Source organism: Diadema setosum, chromosome 19 (genome assembly GCF_964275005.1).
Source record: "Diadema setosum chromosome 19, eeDiaSeto1, whole genome shotgun sequence".
Classification (NCBI taxonomy): domain Eukaryota; kingdom Metazoa; phylum Echinodermata; class Echinoidea; order Diadematoida; family Diadematidae; genus Diadema; species Diadema setosum.
The window spans coordinates 25147218-25174700 of NC_092703.1; the positions used below are offsets into that span (position 1 = coordinate 25147218).

Genomic DNA, 27483 nt, shown 5'->3' on the forward strand with positions numbered 1-27483 from the left:
GAGATTTTGCATATTTTCCAACAAATTCTAATAAGAAATGCTTCCCTGCAAATAAAAATAATGCTAAATAAGAAAAAAATACCACAGATATCTCGCATTTGCCTAAAAAATCATTCAACTGAATACTCATCAATACATACATGGACAAAGGAGAAAGACTTATGAAGTCAGTGCTACTTACAATTAGCACAAGCCATGACAGGACAAAAATCAGAATTGCACTCGAGTTGAAAGTATTTCAAGGGAACGGGTGGCATTCATCACTGTGTTAATCACTGCCGTATAAAATACGGGCAGGAAAAACCTTTCTGTAATACTGCTTATATAATCAGAGGCCACAACATATGAAATAACTCTCGCCTATCAAGATTATCTACGAATTATCTACAAATGGTCCGCTTGAGGTCCCAACCTACAGTTCTGTATGAGGGATATGTTTTGGATATGATATGGCAACCATGATCCATGGCAGAGCGATTAAATACAGAAAGGAGCAAAACACAACACATCTATTGAATAAGCCATCTACACGTTGATTTCACTAGGAGTAAATAAACACATACACCTGATATTTATATATATGCCACGTAGAAGTGCTGTTGCATGGGGGGGGGGGGTGGTAGACACAAGACGTGTGCATTGGCAAAAAAACAAAACAAAAACAACAATAACGAATCAAGAATTCAAAAGCTGCTTTACTGTGAGCTCTGATTCAGTTTTCTTTAGATGACTTTTTCGTACTCCTTAATCTACATCATGCCAGTAAATATATATCTCTCTTTGGGTGCCATCTCAACCGTTGTTGGCTTGCTTTACTACAATTACAAAGACAAGGGTGGTGATAGTCATGAAACAGTTGATAGAGCAAGAGCTCTGATCTTGCAGATAACAAAACAAAGCAAAGGCAACCACAAAAGCACAGCGGAACAACTGTTTAGCTTTTCATGTCAAAATGCACAATTATTCCAGTCTTACAAGCACTTACCAATCTGGACAATGTGATACATTTGATGGAGTGCCTACATGTACATTCTTTCAGGACACAATGCCAAAGACTGGTTTTTCAATCACAAATTGATGAACAATATACCGGTAACTTGATTTGATATTGTTTTTCAGAATCAGCGTACGGATCAAAATTTTTTTATGGAAGATGCAAAGGTAGATACCATTGAGAATATGATTGTCTTAAAGGACTTTTGTCTGAAGCCATTTCCTAGCTAATGGGTGAATCAGGAACAATACCTGTCAGAATGTTCTGAATGTTTCGAATCTCTGATCGCACCTTGTCCTTGCACTCACAGTCGCAGACGCAGTTGCATTTATTACAGGGCTTCTCGTCCCTCTGGGTGGCATCCAGGAGTGGCTGGGAGTAGTCTAGGGGCTGCGCTGCTTCCTGGCTGTTCAAGATCTCATCCAGGAAGGCATCTGTGGAGCAGCTGCTGCTCCGCGGCCGTGTCGCACTTGACGCCTCGCAGCACTTGTTGGTGCTACCGGCGCTTTGACTATCCAGTGTCGGCGCAGGCGAGGGGAGGGTGAAGACATCGTCAGGCAGCTGGCTGCTACTGGCGGCACTGCTGCTGGCGACGGGGCTGGAACTGGGTCTGGTCTGCAGGGAACTAAGGCTCACTGAAGGCGGAGCTGCAGAGTTGGTGCATGTGGGTGGTGCCTGGTACAGTACCTGCTGTGGTGCTACCTGGGCTTGGCTTGGTACAGCGGAAAGCTGGGGTTGAGGGGGCTGCATGATGACTCCTTGTAGGGGAATGCCCATGCCTTGTGCCATTTCCATTGGCACCATCTGGGCACCGACAAGGTTGCTGCCGGCGAAGTACTGCGGAATGAGGATGGCCCCCGGCACGCCAGAACCGGAAGTCTGAAGTACAGCACCCCCAGCATGTGGGATACCACCGAGGAGCTGAATGCCCCCCTGTGGCGTCAGGGACACCGGGAAGGGACGCTGCTGGAGCGGTTGGGAAGCTGTGGAGATGGCTCGCTCACCGGTAGCCATACCACTCGTTATGATATGCACTTGCGGCGGCGGCGGTGGTGGTGGTGGTAGTGCTGGCGCCGGCTGGATGACCTGGTTCTGGCGAGGCACTGCAGGTAGCAAAGTGGGGGAGGCAGTACTGACGTTTGATGTGACTGCCGTCTCTAATGGTCTTGCCAGCACCTAAAAGAACAACAATACGCAACGAAATGCAATGGAAATTAAAGGTAAAACATAGTTCTGGTATGCCAATTGTTGAATTTTGCTCCAAAATGTATGTATGCCTAAGAAATGTGTGGAATAACACTGTAATAACAAGATATTCTTTGGGAAACGATGAAAACATGAAATATTAACCAAAAAGGTTTGCCGGAGTCGCAATCTCAGAATGAGTTCAGGCTACCTCGGACTCCAGAGTTGTCCCTCTGGATTGTACAGTGTTGTACTATGGGAGCACTTCCCGTTCTAGCTGGTTGCAGTTATGGGCCGAGATGATACAACACGCGCATCAAAGAACCTCTTTTGCGCGTATACAAAATGAATGTGAGCTTATGTATAAAATATGGCGATCACGAATGAAGTGAAAATTGTCTGAATGACCGAGTTGTCCCTGAGACCGAGTTAGCCTGGATCCTTTTGGAATAAAAGTCTGTACACCAACTGTTATTTTTCATCTCAAAATACTCCTAAACAACTCATCATCCCAGCAAATCACGTCAGCTAGGCAAGTTTTTTGGTAGACTCTTGAGATATTATATTACAAGCAAGTATGAAATGGCGCAAGACGGGTATTCAAACCTTACCAGAACTGTTTTCACTCTTAGCTCCCGACAGAATTAAAATAAAGAGAAGTCATGTCAGTATTTAAAGGAGAAGTCCAGACGATTTTGAATAAATTTCACCATAATCTACATAAATCAAGGACCATAATGACTAATTTTCATTGAAAAATACCCTCCCAACTCGTCACAATCGATTTTTTAGCATCACTAATTTTGAATCGTAACTGTTCAATTTCTGTACGCCGGCGAGAAAGATCATGTGACGTATTAGCATCACATTGTTTTTTGTTTGGAGCGTCAGCTGGCTCGGGGAGCCCTGCTTGAGCAACGGCGACATGGGCCGAGCAAACGGTAGCGTTCCGCGTGGTTCCGACCACGCAGCGGATGCACGCGGCATGATCTATTGCTTCACTTCGAAAATGCCGATGTGTGAGCGTTTGGGTGTTCTAACAAACCGGGTGATGGCCAGAAGAGGAGTTTTTTGCCATTCCGAACCCAGAAAATGAGCGGGAAAGGTGTGCAAGATGGCTCTTCAATATTTTAATTGACAAGTTTGTCGTCAAAACTTATAAATACTACTCGATGCAGCCTCGTCATACTCCCCATCGGCGGCGTAACTGCAACCAGCTGCCCCATACGCATAACGTAATGGCGCTGCGCACTGTAGCATTCAGGATCATGATAAGGTAGTATCGCGGATAAATATCAACTTAAAATCGAAATATTTCTTCACTTTGAAGACTTAACAGTAAAGTTAAAGTATTGACAACAGGCTTCGGGCAACGCTTGGTTCTGCCAATAGTCTCTTTCTGTTCGAATTAATGACTTAATGTGACCCGGTTGAGAGGAACCTTGGAGAGCTACACTGAATTGACGGCCAGCGCATAACCGGAGATGTGTGCGCACAGAGATGTCTCTCTGTGTGTGCGCCTGTTCTGGCGTTCAATAATTCAGTGTAGCTCTACAACTTACAAGGTTCCTCTCGACCGAGTCACATTAAGTCATCGATTTGAACAGAAAAGGACTATTGGCAGAACCAAACGTTGCCCAAAGCCTGTTGTCAATACTTTAACTTTACTGTTAAGTCTTCAAAGTGAAGAAATATTTCGATTTTAAGTTGATATTTATCGGCGATGCTACCCAATCATGATCCTGAATGCTATGGTACGCAGTCCCATTACGCTATGTGTATGGGGCTGCTGGTCGCAGTTACCGGCGGCGGTACTACGTTGTATCTGGCGCTGGCGTTTCTTCCGCAGTTCAAGTTATACTGTCGTAAGTTACCACCGTCAGACATACTCAACAGTCTCGGACAACAAGAGAGGCAATAATTCTGAAATTGACAGACTGATTTCAGATTGTTTACACTCAGAAGCTGAAAAAAACGATCGCGGATTGTGATAGCATTTGGTAGCAGCAGACATAAATGTATGCCTGATCATTCTGATGACAACAATAGCCAATGAAATGTAAATGATGGGGTGGACACTAATAAGTACGGCAGTATTACAATACATATAATATTTCAATAAAATGAAAAACTTATAACATTGCAACTATTTTACATTAATCTTTGACGGATTTTATATAGATATACACCGAAGATTATTTGAATAAAGGAATACAGCATTTGGCAACAGCACTCCTAAAACAGTGTACGGACTCTTGCAGTAGCGCCAACTAGGCAGACCTCGGCAGGCATGCAGATACCGCGCCTCAGTCAGCAGTGCAATGGGAGATCGATGCGTAGCTGGGCTGCGCTCGCGGTGCTCCGCTGAGGAAAGTGAGTCTGTGACGTCACGCGCAATGCATACTGGGACAGAAAGTACGAAGGGCTGCTCGCGACGGATTCGAACATGAAGAATTACCTTATTATTAAATAAAATCATAATAAATGTATCTGATGGTCTTTTCTCGTCAGGAAAAGGGTAATAGGTTCATGAAATATTGTTCTTTACACGGGAAACGGCTGATAATCGTCCGGACTTCCCCTTTAAAATGCACCATATAACTGTGAAATTTTGCTGTGCTTTCCTAATATCTTTGGGAAATATCATGAGCCGACTAATATTTGCAAAATAACAACTCACCAAATAATGCTATCTCCTGACAGAATTAAAGAAAAGAGAAGTTATGCCAGTAATTAAACCGCGCCATATTACTGTTAGATTTTGCAGTGTTTTTATCTCTGGGAAATTTCATGAGCCGACTAATATTTGCAAAATAACAACTCACCAAATAATGCTATCTCTCATGAAACACAATGGGCTGTATAACATAATTCACATATCATAATTTATACTTCAAAGTAATGAGGGGGAATAGACAAGTTTTCTCCACAAAAGGGACAATATGACTTTCTTGTTCTGTCACTGTGGTTCCATATTGTAAATTTCTTCACTTGAGGAATTTCTCTCTCGTGCCTTAATCCAAGAAATACTTATGGCATATATAGTCATTTATGTAGACAAAAGTGAAGTAAAAGTCTTGTCATTCTTCAATATTCTTTTTCACACAATTTCAGACTACCTTCAATTTCCGGGCCAATCAAAATTCCCTGACTTTTCCCTTACTTGAGGCATTTTTATCAGATTCCCTGACTGGAAAAAAGTAAAATAATTTTTCCCGACTTCCCTGATGGACAGGGAACCCTGATTTAAATCGAACCCATGGATGCCCCCCCCCAACCCCCCCGCGTAGAACCACCCAAAGAAGAATGAAATTCAGGGATAAGTCTCTTCCCTGTAAATTCACCTGAGCTGGTTGCTGGGCAGCCTGCGAGACCTCAGCCTGTGGCGGGGGCGCCAGCAACACATACTGTGGCTGCTGTTGTTGCTGGGCTTGTTGCAGTTGTTGCTGAGGTGGCTGCTGCTGGGCTTCTTGTTGCTGTTGCTGTTGCTGCTGTGGCTGCTGCTGTGGCTGCTGCTGTGGCTGCTGCTGTTGCTGGTTCTTTGGCACCAAGGACTGGAGGACATCTGGGGTGATGACCAGCTGAGTTGGGGGCAGATTGGAGGATGCCCCTTGGTTGATGGTGATCACAAGGTTCTGCGAACCTGATGCGGTAGGCACATTCTGCACAGTCACAACTTGCCCCGACTGATGTACAACTGTAGATGGACACAAGCAAAACTTAATTCATTTCATTTATTTCTATAATTCAAGAAATAAAAAAGAAGCACATAAATACATGAGAACAAAACAAAAACAAAGATGACACCAATAGTGATACTATACATATCAGAGCAAATGACACAATATGATAGTTAACAATAATATGATGAAAAATGTGATGCGCTCCGTCGGAATGAGTCAAAAGTCGCAAAAAATGAAATCGTAGTTATGCCTATAAAATGTGAATTCTACAGACTCTAAGCTTTACACTGATATATAATACAACTCATTTCGACATCCCTATAGATCATAAAAACGAATATTAACTACGCTTATGATGTCAGTCCATTTTCTAAATAACGGAGAAAATCGCTCTCAAAGTTCAGGCTATGTTCAAGCTCACGACCTGTTTCTTTCACGGGACGAAACAATACAACAGTCCTGCTTAGCGACGGCGTTTACGCTCCATCGCACGCACTACCATATAAGGCGATAGCTTGGGTGTGTAAGACAATTAACCAATCACAGGACAGGTCTATCATTAACGATTCTGACCAATACGGCAGCCCGAATGTAAACTTCGGTGCGTTTGTGTCCGTGCCGCTGCCGCCGCATGAATGAGTCGGTACGCGTTGTGTGTCGGCTGCGGTGTAGTTTGCCGCAAGTTTTGAACTCACAAACAATAGGAAACAGTAGAAAGAAAAAAAAAAAGGCACGCAATGCGTATTACGAGAAGCGTCTTTTAGTGAGGGCGTTCATCGCTTCCATTCTCCTCCCATGTTGTTGTCAATGGAAACTTTTAGCAAGTACCAATAGCTAAATAGAACCTGTGAACCCATTGTAGGCGGGAGTTCAAAAGACAGCATCGGTAGAGAAAATCAATGAAGTTAATTAACGATAGTCGTCTTTTGAGATTGTGTTCTTTGCATGTACTAAAAACCCTCAAATTATGCACATGGTCGTAATGTTGCAGAGCATCAAAGACTGCTTTCGCGTCTGTTCTGCTGCAGCTGTATACAGTCGTAACATTCTGAATTCCCACCATATTAGGCACATTCCTTTATAGACGTTGCGTCCACAGTAATTATCGCTTATCACACTTGCCAATGCTGCACATACTATACGTATCAGAAGCAAAGGTTGATGTAGGCCTGAGAGCTTCACGTTGGGTTTATATGATTGTATCATAAATATACTTCTTATTCTCGGTCACTTTTGTAATACCATAGCATATAAAGAACCATTAACTTGTGGCTTAAGCTTAATGTTTTTTACATCACATTTACAGTTACAATCTTTCTGCATTTGAGATAGCTAATTATACTGACAAATATTCGGAATTAATACTTAGGCCTTCCTCATTTCGTTTTGTATTCACAAACCTTACTAAAATAAAAATGATTGCTTGATTACTTTCGGGTAAAGGAACAACCATGCGTTGTCAATAGTGATAGGCCCGTTTTTATTTCGTAGTGTGTCTCAGTACTCCTGTGTTTATTTTTAAGGATGTGCCTCTCTTTATGATTGTGATTGATGTTCAACTATTTCTTTCCCGCAAGCTTGAAAAGGAAGAAGCTAAAATTGAGGCAAGGAGACGAATTTTCTTCCATGAGATACAATCATTAAGACATACATTTATTCCCGAAAGTTGTGTGATTGCTTATGCGCTAAAACATTATGTCCATTACATGTATCAGGCACTATACAAAACGGCTGAAATGTGCTGAAAGTCGAACTTCGGGTTTTTTTTTTCTATTTCCATTTCAAGCGGGGATAGACTAGAAATTAGTTTGTCTATACTGGCAGCAGACATTAGTTTTCCAGTACATACTCCGCATTTAAACAGTCGCCATATTTTCGTTGTCAGAATCAGATAATGGACACGTGATATATTATAAAAATGAAAATACAAAACAACGAACATGTCATATGTACAAACATTATGAATTAATGCTTACCTGTAATATTCTGCGTAAAAAAACAAGCACGCCAATTAAATAATTTAATAGAATTAATAGAACACACTGTACACAGTGATATCATGCATGGCAGATCAAATCAAGTTCAATTGGTGAGAAAGCTAAATGAAGTTAAAAAGTTGACTTCTTTACGTTTCTCTTTCAATTTATGAAAACAGAATTACATTGTATATCTATTGAAGCGGATTGTCTCTGTTGCGAACGATCGTCATACATGTATATAGCATTGTTAGTCTTCTGAGCAAATCCGAAACCCTAAATACTTTAATTTTTGCTTGATAATGTAATAACCCTTATAACTTTATAAAGGACTCGCAAATTCAAAGTTTCAAACGTACGGTATACTAAAACATTGCATTGTACACGATGTATTTTAATGCGTTGATCGTTAGCATGTTAATAGCATCAATCTGCCTTTTATTTTCCGTACGTAAAGCGCACAGAAACGTAACCAAACGTTACCAAATACAGTGGAATGCATTGTATGGCGTGGCATTATCATTACAAGTATATCCCATTCCTTTTTACTTTTATTTGCTTGAAGCAGTAGTCAAACCATGTGTCATTTTCATAGCGACACCACTTAGGAATTAGAATGTTATATGAAGATAATCGTTACTTAATTATTTTGCGCTAATAGCATTTACATTTTCCAACTGTTATGGACAGGACTGTATTACTGACGTGTGATGGTTACGATTACGAATGTTGGTTATGAATTCAAAAGACTGGTTCATTAATCGAACTATAAAGGTAATAGCCGTTTTGAAAGTAGTTCGGTACAAGTTCAAAACGCAATCGAAGTCATCGTCATAGGGGGAACTGATAGCTCTAGAAAACTTGTTTAGGCCAGTAAAGATTGCCGTATGCAATCTTTGTAAAAAGTTTTGACTTAGGCCATTTTTTGAGTATTTTGAGAAATTATATAAAGAACTATTTGTTTTGATTATATTAAGAATTAGTTTGAACTATGAGAATAAAAAGGCGCGGTTACCTCAACAATGTCGTAGTGCGATTAGACATGATGGGTAAAATGAATTCATGACTTGTTGACTTATCCTTACTGAATTGATGATCACTTCTGTAAACCATCAGTTACTGTAAGTCTTGTAGATGATACCTCTGTAATCGTAGTCAAAATTCGTTTGAGCGATGAGACGAAAACCAACAAACAAAATGCCATGTATCATCGCTCGAGTTTCCAACATTTGGCGTCACCCGACCAACAATAAGTGCCGAATCAAATGGAACATTATATTGTAGGATAGCAGACTGTGTTACGATTTTTAAATATTGCGAGCAATTGTTAAAAAAAAAGAAAGAGAAAATGAGGCAAAGTTCAAGAAATTCGAAAAAGCATGTAAATGCAGGCGATCATGTTTAATATTCAAAGTAAGAGATTACAATCGGCCATGTGGATGTATATGATTGCCTTATTTACATGTCTGATTTTTGTAAACTATGTTATATTCAAATTTAAGTTCCCTTCCCTCGATAAAAGTTGTGTTGGGTTTTCGCTAAAGGCATTTATTAGGAAACGCTATAAAAAAACGACAACAAATGCCTACTATACATCAAGAGATGACCTACGTACATACATGAAACACAAAAATTCTGTACGTTCTGATATACAATGTAATGCAACTGCTTGTTTGTTTGTTTGTTTTTTTGTTTTTTTGAATTACCATGGTCTTTGTCGGGGTAAAGATGAAGAAAAATAGTAGAGTGTATCACTCTCAATTAGCCGGATTATTGCGATAAGTGTATATTCCCGCCCTATCTATACAGGTAAACGATTTAAGCTTGGTATGCTTTTACAAAAGCCTGGTGTCACGCAGAAGAACTGATTCCACGATCGCTTTTAACCTTTCATAAAATTCACATTTTAAGATAGTAACGATAGCTTGTAAGAGATAAAGTAAGTTAGCGTCCCTGACTGTGGTTCTGAACACAAAAGGGGACTGAAAAATTCTTTTACAAATTAGCAGACATAATGCCGATCCTCCAACACTGTTGCTCCATTACAGTATGTCACTGATTCTGCTATCGATGGCGAAGAAAGAATACTGGTTGCGTGATTATCCACCCCTTGATAGCAGGAAGTTTACCTTTCATTGTTCAAGGCTTCGTTGATGCGGTTTTTACTCGGATAAAAGGCGTGAACAGTGTCGCCCGAGTTCTTTCATTCGAATTCCTCACAATACACAATTCAATAGGCAATTAGCGCTGCTACTTCGCAAAGCTGTTAGCCAAATTCTTTGCAGACTTGACCTCTCACATGTCAGCTACACGTAATACACGACAAACAGCTATCATTACAAACATTCTGATAAAAAAAAAAAAATGAAGAAGCACACTTTTGAGTAGCGACACAGCTTTCTGTCACTTTCTCAAATAGGTCTTACTTCTAAAAAATACACAGATGACAAGAGTCAGAATATCATCTAAAGGGAACACGAGCTATTTGGGCATAATAATAATGTTTGTCTTCCGATTTCTCTCCATGCCGTCACGGCCCAAACCATCATAAGTAAATGGGGCAATAATTTTTATTAACCAGGGAAATAATATTACGCATTACATACATTTGGCTAATTATCACACGAATTCTCGACTTTATAAAAACGAGAATACTTGACAACTTAGGCCCTACTATATCTCCAAAGATGAACTTTAAACAGCAAGTCACATACCAGGGAACGAAAGTTATAATCATTTGAATGAATTCATTAATGAGGCCAATAACCGTTGTAAAAGTACACACACGCATCACTAGAGAGGTTTCAAGTTCGATATGTGATAATTTTAGCTCATTGATAAAGTGTCATAAATTTTGCGTGATCGTCGTTGGAATAAAATTTTTCAGCGCCATTTTTTGTGCGTCACATCAATCACCACTTCATGAATGTGGTGCACGTATCAAACGCAACTCGCTGGTCATGCAATTGATAGCCTTGGTCAGCTCACTGTTATTGCGTAATTCTAAAACCCTCGCCGCCTCCGCCGCACGCACCATGCTTTGTTTTGTCTTCAATGGGGTCAAGAGCAATGCTTCATTAGCATACGCCCTAGCAACGGAGGCGGAGTCTCGATCGGGCGAGAACAATAGGTGCGAAACGCAACGCAAAGGCGAGCGTTCGAAAAAAATGTAACCGAAAAAAATGGTCTCTGAAAAATTGTGATTTGGGACACTTGTACTCATTTTTACACGCTGAAATTTTCTGTACAAATAGATAAAACATCAAGGAATCAAAATCCGTCACGAAAAAATTTCGACCCGAGCAGTGCTTCCCCTTCATTTTCGGCTCATTACGGGAAAACTCCCCGTGCGACTTATGACTCATTTTGTTGGAGCGTCACACAAATAGAACACAGTATAAGAAAGCATTTATCTGGCTTGTAGAGCAGTGTAAAAATGACTATTGGAACTTGCAGAAATAATGAATAGAGTCATATAACATATTACAGAACAAGAGTTAAAAGCAAGTACTTTTACATAGAAAATCGGTATGAATTCTGAAGTATTTTTTTTTTGTACTGCTTTTTTCATTATAGAAATGCAAATAAAAAGTATTACCTCAAATTTGAATTTTTCCTTCATACAGGTATGGTACATAGCATAATGAATATCTAGACCTGTTATAAAAACAGCCAACAGTAAAACTGATGACATAATCTGGTGTGATAAATATTCATCATGAATGAAGGACAAGAAATCATGTGTGAGGAATGTGATACCAGCATTTGAATAGGCAGACAGTAATTTTCATAGTAGACAGGCCTTTGTATTTTTGAAACCACAAAATGAAGAGATAGTCAGCCGAGAATGAGAAGGACTTTACTACAATTGGGGGGCGGGGGATTGAGTTATTGGCATCATGTTGTAAAGCTCAATCTCCTCTACATTTAATGGTGTCAGTTAAAGGTAGGAAATCCCATTTGCACGCCTTAAATGAAGAGTTGTATAAATACAGTGGTATGTTGAAGAGAGTATCATTTTAGAAACTCCCATAACGTATTGAAAGTGGAAGGTAACATTTAGTACATTTTTTTGACCGTTAGATTTTGAATTGAATTGTTTTCGGGGCTCACCGTAAATTCCAGTACATTACTAGGCTACCTTTGCAGACCCATGTACAGCATGTGTGTCCATCATGTATATTTTGTGAAGAAAGTTCATCAACACTTACAAACATTTCTATATACATTCTTGCCACACACTCTATATGTTATTACATCAGCTCTTGTACTTTTAGATTTGTGTTTATAGATCACAAATACAGAAGAATGCAACAAAAAGGCTTAAGTGTGGCTGACACACAGAACTACTGAGTAGTTGAGTTTTGTGCATTATTCAAATTTTAGATAACTGTTGACTTCCAAATTTCTAAGCAGTGGCCTAAGCAAGACCCCTGAGGTTCATATTTAATGTTTTGCTGCATTTTGGGAGGTCTGTAAAAGGTATCCCCTACCTTTAAATGTTAAAAATTATTTTCATTTTCAGTTTAATGCCACAAGGGTGCTCTTTACCATATATTTGGAACAATGCTTTTAAATCTGCCCACTTTTGATCAAATAAACTTTTCATCTCATAAGAACTGATTCTTTTGTTTTCATCTACGCTCAAATCTTAGAAAGCGATAGCGTCCTTCTGGCTCTCAGCTGACGAGATGTTGTCGTAATCACGGAGCATCCTGAAGAAAGTATGAGACTTGACAGCACTAGTTCACCAGTACTGTGTACATGCTGATAGTGTAGATGCCAATGAGGGTTACTTTGCCATTTTAACTCTTCATGCATCACATTTGCATGCCCGACTCAGTTGACGGCGTGCCAACTTCGCATATTCTGCTCAAACGCACGAACTCACCCAAACCAATCGCCAAATCGCCAAATACCACAATACAATGAAAGCGTTTTCCAATTCCAGTTTCTCGCAATTCCATTCCTGTCACATGTAGCTTGCATTTTATGTTGTGATATACTATCAAGCAGTGTTTCTTAAAGAATATGCAAGTAAATTTTAAGCTTGTGCCATTGTTTGTTTGTTTTTTTTGTGTGCAAAAGTCATGCCTTTACAATAATGCGGCAACTGGTCATTTGAAAGAAACACAATCACAGACTAGTCATACAATTCATACCAAAGTAAAGCTTGACATTTTCTTTACATCTTTCCTCATTACATATCCAGGGTAACAAAAGTATATAACGTTACATTGATTTGAAAAACATGATATTTCCTAAAGCATGGATACGTTGCTCTCTCAAAACAATATGGCACATAAAGAGTTAAAATGTGTATTTTGGCTAAAATGGGCTCAATGGACCTTACCAGTGTTCTGAGTACTGGAGCTAGCACCAGCTGGCTGTTCTGTAGAAGAAGGTTCTGGACTGGTGTCCCCCTGTGTCTCAAGAATCACAGGCTGTAGAGTGCTTGCAATACTGTGGTCTTGGATCTATGTTGCACAATCAGAGAGAGATAGCAAGAGTGAGAAAAAACAAAACAAAACAAAACAAAACAAAACAAAACAAAAAACAAACAATAACATTTTAGGATACTAAATGCAAAACAGCTTGTAAATTTCTCAATTATGATCATTTGTTTTCACTGCACTTCAATCATGATAAACTCTAAAACTGATTCCACCATCAGTACCACACAATGCACAATGTACAAATCTTTCGGATAGATCTTCATCAAAAGCGAGACCGAGAGCTTTCATGTGACCAGTCTTTTATTCTACCTAAAGGCCTTCAAATTTTATACTTTTCACCGGGCATTCAAACATGAGCGACTGGTCCTAACAACTGCCTTACTGTGCTGGCAGTAAACTGGAAAAACAAAATCATACAAAATAGCAACAATCCAACAAAATAGCAACAATCCAACAAAATAGCAGCTTTCAGCATAATCTAAATCTTATTAAAATTGACAGGAAGACAAATACATACCAATGTACTTAACATACAAATTTGAAACAATGCATGCAAACAATAAAGAACACAGCAAGCATACATCCTGGGCCCTTCCAAAGAGGCTCAGACTGTATGCATTTAATTGTACATAATGTAATATACATATCTCTATACCCATGTATCCTACTGAGACATTCAACAAAGAGTTTACAGACATTATATACAATTGAAATCACCTGCGATACGGTGAATATCTGTTATTCACACACACACACACACACACACAAAACTGTTGTACAAAGATATTCTAATCAAAAGAAGAAAATCTTTCCAGTCAGTGGATGCAGCTACTGTGAAGGTCATACAAAGATAAATAGAAATGTTTGTTGGCTATGTAAACAATTCTACAGACGGAACAAATAAGCGACAAAGAAAATTAAGGAAACAATCCAACAACAGCAGAAATTGAAGAAGGCCAGATCGAGAAAAGTGACGAAGGAACACATGGGGTGCTTGTTGATAGTAAAAACAGAGTTCATTTTGGAAAAATGAAATATTTTATCAAAGGCACAAGCTAATGTTAGGAAAGGCTTTAGTTCATAATTTGTCCATCTACTACTCCTACTACTTCTAAAAATAGAACAATAGTATGGCAATAAGAAACAGAAAAAGAAGGAGAAGAACAAGAAAATAACACTTGTAAACTTGGAACTATTGCAAACATACCTTTGGTGAGTCATCGTCAGTAGTGGAAGCTTGCAGGTTTTCAGGTGCAGAGGATATACCCATACCAAGGACTCCTGTCAATGTGTGCAAAAGCTGTGCAGCTACTTCATTACTGGTCTGTGGAGGGGGTAAAAAAAGAATTAGAAAAAAAAAAAGAACAGTCAGAGATCTGTAAAACCAGGTACACAGTGGTAGAGAACAAATTATCTTTCAGTATACCCGTGCACATGCCAAAGAAGAGAATGCCATTCAAACTTATAGGAGTTTGAAAAGAACAAGTCCGCCCTCAAAATCAATTTGTGTGCATTGAAACAGAAACTTCAGGGGAACAGGACAGTGAAAGTTTGAGCGAATTCTGATCAGAATGAAGAGAGTTATTTTATTTCTGTTTTTTAAAGATGTGATATATAGAACAAAAATTGGCAGTTGTGTGATGTCGTACGTATGATCATTCCCGTACTATTCTTTAATATAGTTCTCGAATACAAGCAGTGTAAATGTTTTCTGAACTTGTAAATCCTGCACAGGAAAGATATATTCTTTAACCCTAAAAGGGGTGGGCTTTTTTGGCTATGCTAAGACCGGGGGGTGGGGGGGGGGGGGGGGGGGTGGAATTTCATCGCGATCGCACCACCGATGCGAGATGTCGGGGTGGGGGGAATTCTGAGATCTCGGCCATTGGTGGTGCAATCGCGATGAAATTTGGCATGCGTGAGACCCACGTCATAATCTACAAGATTGTGTCATAAGATTTTTTGAAACAATCAATTTCCAATTTTAATTAATTAATTATGCAAATTAAGCTCAAGATCATATTTTAGCCTAATTAAAAGCATTGAGAGTCTAGTGAAGTGAGCTTGTGTGTTTCTTCATACAATGTATTCTGATTCCTGCAAATCTTGTCATTCACTAGCAGTTTATTTAACAACAATGATCAGAGTGGGCTTTTGTGTATGGTGTATTCACTGACCAAAGCAAGTTCGTGCCACAAACAGGTTTCAAAACATCAAATGACACAATGCAATGTGGGGAATCCCGGCTGTTTTTCCCCGTAGCTATTGGTCAATTGTATGCTGTATCGTAAATGCAGAATTTTCGCAATACATTAATTTTCACGCTACTTCTGGCTAGCATGAATTCTAAAACCCACAAAAACATCTTCACAGTTTTATCTGCACATTGTGAATGGGTTGACAATTGCGCAATGCGAATTCAACAACCCGCGAACACATTTTTGAGCTGCTCAGCGTGAAAAATTAATCATGTGAAAATACTTTACAGTATGCTATATGCCGTATGGGATATCGGGGAGCATTCTACAATCACTTGGAAGCCGAGAAAAAGCACTAATGATCAAAATGACACAATGCCATATGGGTAAATCCCTGCTGTGTTTCATCAGGCTATCCATTGACTGTTGTACAATTCAGTATGTTGTACACTGTGTGAGATATCAGGGAACATTCAACAATCTCTTTAAAGCTGAGAAAAGGCACAAATACTATATACGCCATACATCTAGTGAATCTAATTTTTTCACGAATAGGGACTTCCTGACAATGTCACGAGTGGTCATATTTGCAATTGTGGAGTACAGGACTAAACAAAGAATGTATGTGTGCATGTCAAATTCATGTCAGGATCAGGGTTAACTCTTTATGTGCCATGGTGGAAACCCCTTGTGTACCACATTATTCTGAGACACAAACGTAGTCATGCTTTGAGAAAATATTATGTTTTTCAAATCTATGTAACTTCTATAGATTTCTGTTATTAGCTGAACATGTAATGAGCAAAGTTGTAGAGAAAATGCCAAGCTCTGCTTTGATGAAAATTGTAAGACAAATCGATGATCGTTTCCTTGAAATGACCAGTATTACTACATTCACTGTAAAGGCATGACTTTTGCACACAAAACAGGGACAGAAACCTAGAATTTACACACAATTCTATTAGGGAACACCGTTTGCTAATCAATCACCATATAAAAAGCGAGCTATATGTGAGATGAACGGAAGCGCGACAAAAGCTTTCATTGTACTGCTGCATTTGGCGATTAACACGTATCGATCGGTTTGGGCGGTTTTGTGGGTTTGAGCAGAATATGCAAAGTTGGCACGCCGTCGACTGAGTCGGACGTGCAAACATGGCACATAAAGAGTGAATATTTGGGCATATTTTTAAATTCACGAACAGCACCTGACTTTCTTTTCCTCATTTGATGTCATGGTTCATCTCTGCAAAAGATTTGCAATGCAGCACGCAAGGCCATTACTGTATGCTACATGAACTTTAATACCGTGGTCACAAATATAAAATGTGGCTGAACTTGCTTGGAGAATGATAATGACTGATTGTGTTAATAACATTTTCCACTAATACACACTGTAAAAATACACATCTGCAAGCCTTCTTCGCAACATTGTTGTCTCCCATGGAGGGGCATCGCTGTCACACGCAACAAACAGTTATTTCCTCCCCTTTACAGCCTGGCCTCTTTCATTGCACATTTCAATGGCAGTGTTCATTCAGCCATTGAAAGTGTCATAAATCTACCTTGCTCTATCTTTTCAAATCTTTTCCTTTCTTTTATTTTTTTTTTGGGGGGGGGGGGGGGTGGGGAGGCAGAGAACCTGAGTGCAAAAGAATTTTAGCCATTGTCATGCTGCCAACTAAAAATTCAGATCATTGAAGCGTTTGTGGCATACAACTACCTTCAGATGAATGCTATGATACATTGTACACCAAGAGTACGAAAAATGCTATCCTACTACAAAATAATGTAGAAAACATGAACCTCTTCTGCACCCATTGTAAAACCAGACAAAAAGAAAAATGATGAGAAAGAGAGATAGAGACAGAAAAAAAAGAACAGAGACAACAAAGTTTTGTCTTCTGAAAAAGCACAAGAGGTGCGATGATTCTTACCCTCACCACCTGCTCCTCGATGGATGCCTCGTTGTCCGCCCCTGCTGCACCCCCTTCCCCTTCCCCATCCCCATCCCCTCCCCCCTCCTCCATCCCTTGCTGCTCCTCCTCGACCTCCCCCATGGCAAAGGAGGTGCCCAACCCGTAGCTGATGGAGCCCTGCTTCCTGTGGTTCCTCTGGTGGCTCTTCAGGCTGTACTGGGTGGTGAAGGCCCGGCGACAGCCCCGATGGTTGCAAATGTAAGGCTTCTCACCTGTGCATGCACAAACAGTAGTGACAAGCAGTAATACACGTAAAACGTAGTTAGGGTCAAACCCCCATTCCACAGAGATTGCAATCCATGAATCCGACTTGTGTTGATTGACTATCAGGTCAGTGTCAGACATATCAGGCAGTGATACGATGAGGCAAGATCGTCCGATGACAATCACGCGCGACATGTCCGACGACTCCGACACTGACCTGATCATCGACAAACCAAGTCGTTTTCATCAAACTGCGATCTGATACACTTCCGTGGGTGGCCGGAAGCAAAAAACTCACGTCTGCTTTTGAGATGAGTGACCAATGAGAAAAAGTCTCCGTGGAATGGGGGTATCAGGGCTGCTTCAAAGTGAGAATACTGTAGTATTCTTAAATCATAAAATCAACCTTTTCATCAAGTAAATTTCCAATCGTACATGCACCCATTATACAATCATTGTAAACATTTTTTTTTTTCAAACAGCCCTTACATGCCAAAAAATAAAAAATCCTACATCAATAACAAAAGACAGATTAAGTTACACTCATTAAAGCCCATTCGGCATAATGGACTCATTGGCATCATCCTCTGTAATCATGAAATTCCCTTATTGTGAATACATGTGTGAAGACTCTGTGTAAAGGATACTCAGGAACATTATCGTTCTGTTTTCCAACATTGGTTTAATACATTGCGTAATTCAGGGAACAGGCTGCACACACAGAAAAAAAAAACCATCAGATGTTTGATTCCTATCATCTGAGATTTTCACAGCATTTTAACAGACCTAAACTTTCAAGCTCACAACAAATGCAAAATGACATTTAATATTGAGGGATATTCTACACTTCCTTGATTTATAGAGTCTTTCCTCCTTGTTTGGTTACAGTCCCTGATGGAACGTTGAGGAGTATTTCGAAGAAGAAGTTTAAAATACCAAAAAGATGCAAATAAAACCTACCCTTTCATAACTGATCATCAAAATATTTGCTATGCATGAATTACAGTCATGCAATGCTTCACTCTTTTAATCTACAAATGTATACAGTGTATACTGGGAGAGACCAAACTTCTGCATGTATTTTTCACAATAGGCCGAAACCAGTGAACTTCAATTGTGTAATTCTGCTGGTGGGAGTATTTCTGTGCATATTTTCACATTTCACTATAATATTTCCCCATTGTTATTCTGCACCAGTGCGGTAGAAAGCAAAAGTCAAAAAATTTATGTGTAATACAGTGTTGCTATTAAAGTCTTCCATGTTACAGGGGCATTCCAGATAATTTTCATAATTTCACATCATGTAGTACATACATGTAGATCAACAGCTCCATGTATAGATTTGTGGAATTAATTGTGGTTCTTGAGCAGAGAAGCAATACTTTAAAAAACCTTAAACAAATTACACTGAACAAGGATAATGACATAGGAGGATCACATATTTCAGAAATGTAGCAGTGTAATGTCATTACAATACTGCTTGCTTGCGATTTCACGTGTTTATAATCTATGCATGCCTTCTTCTTTTGTTGTGCTTCCTTGACCCCAACTCATGCATTCTTATGGTGACCCTGCCACGTCATCATCCTTGTTCATTGCAATTTGTTATAAATGTCGAAAATATTCTTATTTTTCAGCCCAATTATCTTACATGTATATACATTCTGAGCCTTTGTCCTCAGCATAACTACAAGTAATTTACTTTGTTCAAATGTAAAAAGCTGAATATCATCAAGAGGTCTCCTTTAACAGTATGAAACGGAGCAATATACACATTCTATTTTGAGGAAGTCAGCTACAAGATGTACAAAGTGGACATACAGTGTAAAGGTAGGCCTCCTGAACATCAAAAGATTCTAACTCTGTCCATACAATTATATACAAACTACAGTGTATGGAATGCATGTCATACATTTTGTACGCTCCTTTACATCCTTGTGTGAGGGCAAATGTACAATGTAAATACATGCAAATGCTAACAATCTGCAATTTTTTTTTTTTGCCGTCTTACTAGTTGTTCAATACATGTAGACTATTCCTTTCCTCATCCACTTTATTCTTCCTGAAATATTAGTCGGGGAAACCCACTTAGGCCTAACAATAAGAGTGTCCCACATTAAAACCACTACTACAATACACAAAGGGATGTTTGCAATCCCTTGTCAAAGATGGCTTGTTTTCAGGGACACAGAAGAACCAGTGCTCTAATAATGTGTCCAAGAAAGCAAGGTACAAGCTGTACATTGTCCATTGTAAGTACTAGAGGGCAACACAAGGCTTTCAAGCAACTCATTCGTGCACTGCAAGTATTGCTCTGCACCAACTTTTAAATTGAGACTTCCCTTGCCCAATGTTGCCACAATCATGCAGCAATCGTCAATTATACAACCTGTTTACACACTCTGCTGATTATACCTTAGGCCAAGTAAACAAAACACAAATAATAGTTTCTCGTCCTAACTGTTTGAAAAAAAGGAGGATGGGAGTACTTTCTTTTTTAGTGGCTGTTATTTTTACGTAGTACAGGTATTGTACAATGTAGGCTGTGCATGTGCAAAGTCCAATGGCTGGAAAGAACAAAAATCTATCAAAATTTCATCTTTAAACAACAACAACAACAACAACAACAAAAATGTTCAACAACAACAACACCAACAACAACACTTCTTTTTAGATGAAAAAAATGTGTTGATGTTGATGAGGCAGCAAAAAAATGATGCAGGTGGGGATGAGAAACTACTTAAATGTAACACTCTATTTTTAGTTGGTCTTACCTGTGTGTGTTCGAATGTGTGTCTTCAAGTGATGACTTGCAACAAAGGCCTTTCCGCAACTCTTAAAGTCACATCTGCAACGTTAATCACAAAAGAATCATGTCTTCAGGATGTCTGCAGAATATGTGCAGTCTTTAACCAAACAGTCATGTGGCAACAAGTGGTATGTACATCTGTAAGCTGTTGAAGATGGGCTGATTTTGCTAAAACCCGCATTTCCCGTAAACGCTTGGTCGGGTACATACGTACTCGAGACACGTCCCCAACGGGTTAAAGGGAAAAACGAATGTACAGCAAAACAAAAGAAAACAGCCAACCTACAATTCTGTACTCTGTACATTTACAAGAATTTCCAATTCTAAAATTCCCTCTTCTCCTTTGTAATGACTTCAGTGTTGCGTTTTTAAAGCATGCGACAATGTGACATTTAACTCTTTATGTGCCACGTTCGCACGTCCGACTCAGTCGACGGCATGCCAACTTCGCATATTCTGCTCAACAAACTAAGCCGCTGAAACTGATCGATAAATCGCTAATCCCCCGGTACAATGAAAGCGTTTCTCGCACCTTTGTTTCTCTCACTTACGGCTTGCAGTCTATGTGGTGGTTAACTATCAAGCGGTGTTCCTAACTAGATTTGCGTTTACATTCTAAGTTTCTGTCATGGTTTTATGTGCAAAATTCATGCCTTTACAGTAATGTAGCAACTGGTCATTTAAAAGAAATATTGAAAATAGATTTGTCATACAATGTATATCGAAGCAAAGTTTGGCATTCCTCTAACACTTTGCTCGTTATTATGTACAGCTTAACAGAAATTTGATGAAGTTATACAAATTGGAAACACAGAATTCTTTCTCAAAGCATGACTACCTTCGTGTCTCAGAATAACGTGGCACGCAGGGGGTTTCCACCATGGCACATAAAGAGTTGTTTGAACTTTGCATCACTGCCAACACTGTATATCACTTTTAGTTTTACTTTCATTTCAGTTTGCTGCATGTGACCAAAACAGAAAATGCATTTTACTATGTAAATATAAGTTCAAATCTGCATTATTGGCGTATATGGAAAGACTATCAGAAAGACAAAATAATGTTGTGTTGCCTACTCTACCATAATCTTAATCTTGAATTCTACTACCGGTATTTTACAAATTATTTTCAAATGATTCTACAATAAATCTATGCACTACAGTACATGTTGTTGACATTTGTTTATGCTGGGTCTTGATGCAGGCCTTTATGCATTTTTGATAAACTACTGTATACGCCATATTTCATGAGTCTAAATTTTCGCAAATCGGGAATTCCCGACGATGTCGCGAGTGATTAAATTTGCGATTGTGGAGGCCTGTACTGAACGGAGAAGTGTACACGCGTACGTCATATTCACCTCAGGATTAGAGTCAATATTTTCGCGTGTCTGTAATTTCGCGAATAGCACCTGACTCGCGAAAATAAAAACCTCACAAAATATTCGGCATATACAGTAACCAGTATCCTGAAACTACATGTACACTGTACTATGCACTACATTGTACATTATGTGTGCAACACAATGAACTTATCAGTTATGTAACAGGTGCCCTTGGACTTGCGATATTAGTGCCACCTACAGTTGTACATGTATCACAAATATTATCTCATTTGCCATTTCACTATCTGCATGTCCATGTTATTATCACAAATGTAGCTTGGGCTTACGATGTTCCGAATGTACATGAAATACATACTGTACTACACTGTAGGTGTATAGCACCTCTTTCACATTATTTTGTTAACAGATTCCTGATTTACATGTAGAACATTACATCCGAGAGTGGTCATGACATTTGCAACAGGAAGCACACAAACAGAAGATCACCAGCAAAAACAAAATTGCAAAGACACTCACTTAAATTCTCTTAAAAACCAGGACATGTGACTTTTGACCCCCCCCCCCCCCCCCCATGATAGTACATTTCTATGGTTTGGTGTTGCATGGCATTTTGTGGAGTTTTCTGGAGTTTCATATTTAATGTAAAGGTAAAGTTAAGTTTATCTTTCATATGTGACCCTGCACCTCAAAACAAACAAAAAGTCACCAGACATGAATTTTTAGTTAAGACCATATTCTGAAAGAGCAGACTTTAAGCTTTCATGTATAACTCAAATCAAATGGACTCTCCTAACCTATCTAAATATTGGAAAGAAAGCACAAACTCAGGAAAAGTGTGAACTGAGAAAAGAGGCTCTGAAGTACAGTGTCTATTCAAGCGCTTAATCTTTACCAAACCATGCTGGCTGTGCGATGAATGGGACAAAAAACAGGGAGTAAACCACCAGAGTAACAACAATGAAGGGATTATCAGATTAAACTGAAATTAACCATGCCTCATTAACACATTCTGTCCATAATTAATGCCAACTGTCAGAGCAGTAGCACTATCCTTCCAAAAGTTATGAGTTGAAAGTGAAGAGTGAAGACAAGGTTTTTCAGAAATGAAAAATGGATTCTAAAGACACACCTAATCACACTATTCTACCAAAAATGTTGGAGATAAACTGCTAAAAAAAACACACTTTCCTGCCCGTTTTATGATACCAAATTTTAGCATAATGTAAAAGAAGACCTGCTCTTTCAGAAAATATGAAAAAGTCAAGTTCGGCTAGGTTGACCCATTTCACTTATTTTCAGTCCTCACGCAAAATCAGTGTGTGCGACTTTATGTTCGTTTTGAGGTGCACGGTCACATATGATACATTTGTAGTTCATGTGATTTTTTTGTTTGTTTTGCGGAACTTATAGAGCATCTAGAGTTCTAAATCTGATTCTTATTTTGGAAAAGCACACTGATTTCTGTTTCCCTCTCACCCTGGTACTTTTTTTGTACAGGAAATTCTGATCTGCTTTTAGTGTGCAGATCAAAAAGATTTGAATAGGTCTATGTACATGTAATCTCTTTTCAATACACGTGTATGTACAAATTGTAAGATATGGAGTGAAATTCAGAGGTGCCAATGAAATGACAAGGCTCTGATTTAGAACTACGAACTTGTAAGCAAATCCCCTGGGTCTGACTGCTTAAAGATAAAGATAACATTATCATGATATCACAGAGGAAATTGTAACAGGTACAAATCTGTACATATGTAGGTTAGTCTGTGCTGTACTGTACATTGTACATTGTACATGTATACAATCAAATGGAGAAGTCATTCCGTATTCCTTGTTTCACTCTGGTTTGCATCAAATTGACTTTTATAGCAATCCATTACAACAGCTGCATTTATACCCCTATACAGCACCTTTTTTTTTTTAATACGGATACATGTACAGTGTATGTGCAATTGCATGACATATCAAAGTCTATGTACAGTATTCATTAGGTGATCATAAAACACGAAGTCATGATCTAATGCAATTTTCTTGTGGCATTAATTTTGGTTTCAATGTCCTGCATAGATGATTGGGGTCAAAAATTTTAATCATTTTTTAAAAACCTAAACTTGTACTGTACAGGTCCCCCTCCCCCTTTCCACAACCAAAGAAGAAACATCGAATTTTATATTCAAAAGGTGATTTCATGGGCATTCCAGAAGAAATTCCTCAAAACATAATGAGAGACGAAATACAATGTACTTACACATTTTGTACAGTACATGAATGTACACAATAAACAATTGTACATCAATTACGCATGCAAATGTATTTCTTCACAAGGACAGAGTGATATACCAGCAGAAGTTTTATATAACTTTGAGTATACACAATAGATGCTGCCCTCAAACATCCATGTAATCTTACACAAGTAGAACACCTGTGCCAGTTGAGCCAAATTCAAGATACACATACTTGTAGGGTCGCTCTCCTGTGTGCGTCCTCACGTGTTTGCGAAGGTCACTCAGAGTGGTGAACACTTTACTGCAGCCTTCCTCGTCACAGTTAAAAGTAGATCCCGTGTGGATTCGTTGGTGCGCTTTTAATCTGTCATAATCAAAATGGACAGAGCAAGTGGGAAAATGAGACATCCTATGGAACACTGATCCATGTATCACACTTGAATTTTCCTTTTTCTCCATATGGCAATCAATCTTTTCTTAAGGAAAGAAGAGTAAAATATTGCAAGCACAACACTAAACATTTGATCACAATCATTTGAAGATAATGACAGAAGTTATGAAATTGTGAAGTTTCTCCATTTTTAACCTGTAGTCACTATGAATATCACTATGCAAATAGCAAGTTGATGCTGCCATTACCTATAAACTTGCCACATGCTGTACACAATATATTAGCCACATAAATCTTTGTTTGTTTTGAACACGATTACTGTACATGTACAGGCCACAGACTTGATCCTGAATACACTCTATGTGACCCATCTTAGTTTTGAAATGATTCATCCAGGAATAACAATAATTTGCAATTTCAATTTTATGAAAGAAAAATGGAATTTCAATGACTTTTTGCACATGATCAATAAAAAATAAGATGACATATAAGCATAACATTTGCAGAACACATACTGACCATTCAAGAACTGTTGTAAACAAATCAGTAAATCTTAAACTTAGTTTAAAACTTTCAAAACTTCATTTACTTTCAATCTGATTTTGATGAAATTATCACTGATGTGCTTACAAATACATCCAACTTTCTTATCAGACTATTCTTAACTTGAAAGTGACCTGGAATTCCCCTTTGATGCAGACAGTACCTGGCAGAAAAAGTTTCTTTGAAATAAAGGTGAAAGGGTTGCTTTACATACAATTTACAAAGGGATGACACGCTTATGTTCATCATTGTTACCAAGAGTCTAATATTGTAAAGTGAATATCAAAAAGTGACTGAGCCAACTATAAATGGCTTTTTGGGCATAATTGACAACTACATGTACGTAGCTGCCAAAATCATACAATGAACATGTTTCAGGCAAGACTTGTGTAGCAATCCTGATAATTTTGATTTAGACTAAAGTTACTGTACATACATTTGACTAATTTCTCTTTCACTTTAAAGGATCGTATAGTTTTGGTTGAGACCTAATTTCAGGTTTCTAACATTTTTTGGTGAGATAATGAGAAACCTCTTATGAAATATGAAAGAGGATGTAATTCCATGAGGAATTCAATGTTTATTTGATGAAAATTGGTTTTGAAATGGCCGAGATATCAAAAACAGAGCGATTCTAATAAAGTGTGGGACCCACATTTTATTACGATTGCTTTGTTTTTTACTTTGTTTTTGGATGTTTCAGTCATTCGAAACCCGATTTTCATCAAATGAACTTTGAATTCCTCTTAAAATGGTATGCTCTGTACTAATCACTATATCATGTTTTCTTGGTATCTCACAAAAAGTTAAAAAAGCCCAATTCTCATCTCCACCAATACTGTACAATCCCTTGAAAGATGTAAAAAAATATTTAAAAAATCAACATCAGCTCTTTATGCGAGTGCTGATGCAACATCAACAACTTCGTGTAAAATGCACACTGTCTAAGACAGACTCAGATTTTTGTATTTTCAAATCAGACACTTTGTGTAAGGAAAAGCAGGATACTAAAGTCATGTGACCGATTTAGATACAATCATTTTTGTTAAGAGCATGCTCAGCCAGGTGTTTAAGCCAGCAAAATGCAAAATACCAATGATATTAATGGCTACAATGTCAAAAGAAATTAAAACTCTACTTTTGCCACTTCTCATTTTTTTTTCTAGTACAGTAGTACTAGTAGAGAAGGTCCTAGTAGATTCTAGTTTCTACATATTGTAGTACAAGTTTATATTCTTGTGCTTGCTGCTTAAAAAAATTCCTCGGGCCTCAGTGTATAAGTAACATTGCCAACTTCAGTGCGACATGGTCAGGAATAACCCCGGGGCACTCCTTATGTACACCGTTCTATACTGTAAACGTTGGGGCTGGTCGTAGTTATGTCAGGAATACCAATTACTACACAGACCAGGGTCCCGTTGCATAAAACTTTTTTAGCAACCTTAAAAAATTCAGGCTGGGATTTGCCCAACCTGAATTTTTTAAGGTTGCTAACCTAAGAATGTAAAATCTGTTGCATAAAAACTCTGGTTGGGAGCTTCCAACCGGAATTTTGTGATTTCAACCGGAAAAAAATCTGGTTGGAGTTTTATGCAACGGGCCCCAGCAGTCGCTGTATCACAAGCACAGCGTCTGGTCGGGCTAGTAGAATACCAACAGATGCACAAGTTGAGCATTGTTCGTTCTTTGAAGTTGGTTTGGACATCTTACCTGTAAAGTGTATTGAATGATTTCTCACACCCTTGTTTATCACAGGAGTAAGGCTTTTCTTTCGTATGTACGCGAACATGGATCTTTTTGCTGTAAGAAGTGAGGAACGCTTTACCACACCCCTTTTCTTCGCACACAAAATGGTAATCGCCCGTGTGGGTTTTCATGTGTGTCTTGAGATTGCCTGCTGTACTATATGAACGGGTGCACTTTGGGAAATCACATTCAAAGCGTTTCTCCTTGGAGGATTTACTGTTCTTACTCTGACTAGCTTCTTTCACACCCTTTTCACAGTCTTCATCGTTGCATATGACATTGTAATCGCCTGGATGCGATCTCTGATGAGAAATAAGAGTATCCGCAGAGTCATATCTCTTATCACATCCATTGAAATGACAATGAAATTGCTTTATTTCCCTCTCCTTTGTCTTTGGATTTTTGGTTTCAAGCGTAAGCGTCGCTCCTTGAATATTCTCTGCCTGTGGCATGAAGGCGTATCCAGGCATAATCTGCATCTGAATTTGATCAGCTGAAATCGTGTGTTGGATGAGGCCATCACCGCCGAACTCTCCGCCCGCAGACTCAGCGTCGCACCGATCTCGGTCCTCATCGTCCTCCGACGCGTTTCCAGAACCGTCGATCAAGACGGACGTCCTGTCGCAGCGGCTATGATCCATATCAATATCTTGCTCTTCATTCTCGTGCAGCATATCTTCCATTTCGACACGAAATTGACCCATTTCCTCGGCAGTCATGTCACACACAAGGCCGACTACCTCAGCCAT

At 38.9% G+C, this 27483-nt stretch overlaps 1 protein-coding gene across 1 annotated transcript; it reads right to left on the reverse strand.

Annotated features, from left to right (window-relative positions):
• Window positions 1-791: 791 nt before the first annotated feature.
• LOC140242737 (uncharacterized) lies at window positions 792-27483 on the reverse strand. Its single transcript, XM_072322496.1, has 8 exons — window positions 26699-27483; window positions 24287-24418; window positions 20450-20523; window positions 17430-17683; window positions 14502-14618; window positions 13192-13315; window positions 5524-5876; window positions 792-2170 (listed from the first exon to the last, which is right to left on the reverse strand). The coding sequence occupies exons 1-8, from the start codon at window positions 27481-27483 to the stop codon at window positions 1217-1219; spliced, it is 2793 nt and encodes a 930-aa protein (XP_072178597.1). The 3' UTR covers window positions 792-1216.

What these genes read in the sequence shown, in the direction of transcription:
- LOC140242737 (XM_072322496.1), bottom strand. Translation starts at nt 27,483, where the DNA reads ATGGCTGAGGTAGTCGGCCTTGTGTGTGACATGACTGCCGAGGAAATG. An exon ending in ACAGGAGAGCGACCCTACAA is followed by an intron (nt 20,524 to 24,286) that starts GTATGTGTATCT and finishes TTAACGTTGCAG; the next exon opens with ATGTGACTTTAAGAGTTGCG. An exon ending in TCGAGGAGCAGGTGGTGAGG is followed by an intron (nt 14,619 to 17,429) that starts GTAAGAATCATC and finishes CCCCCTCCACAG; the next exon opens with ACCAGTAATGAAGTAGCTGC.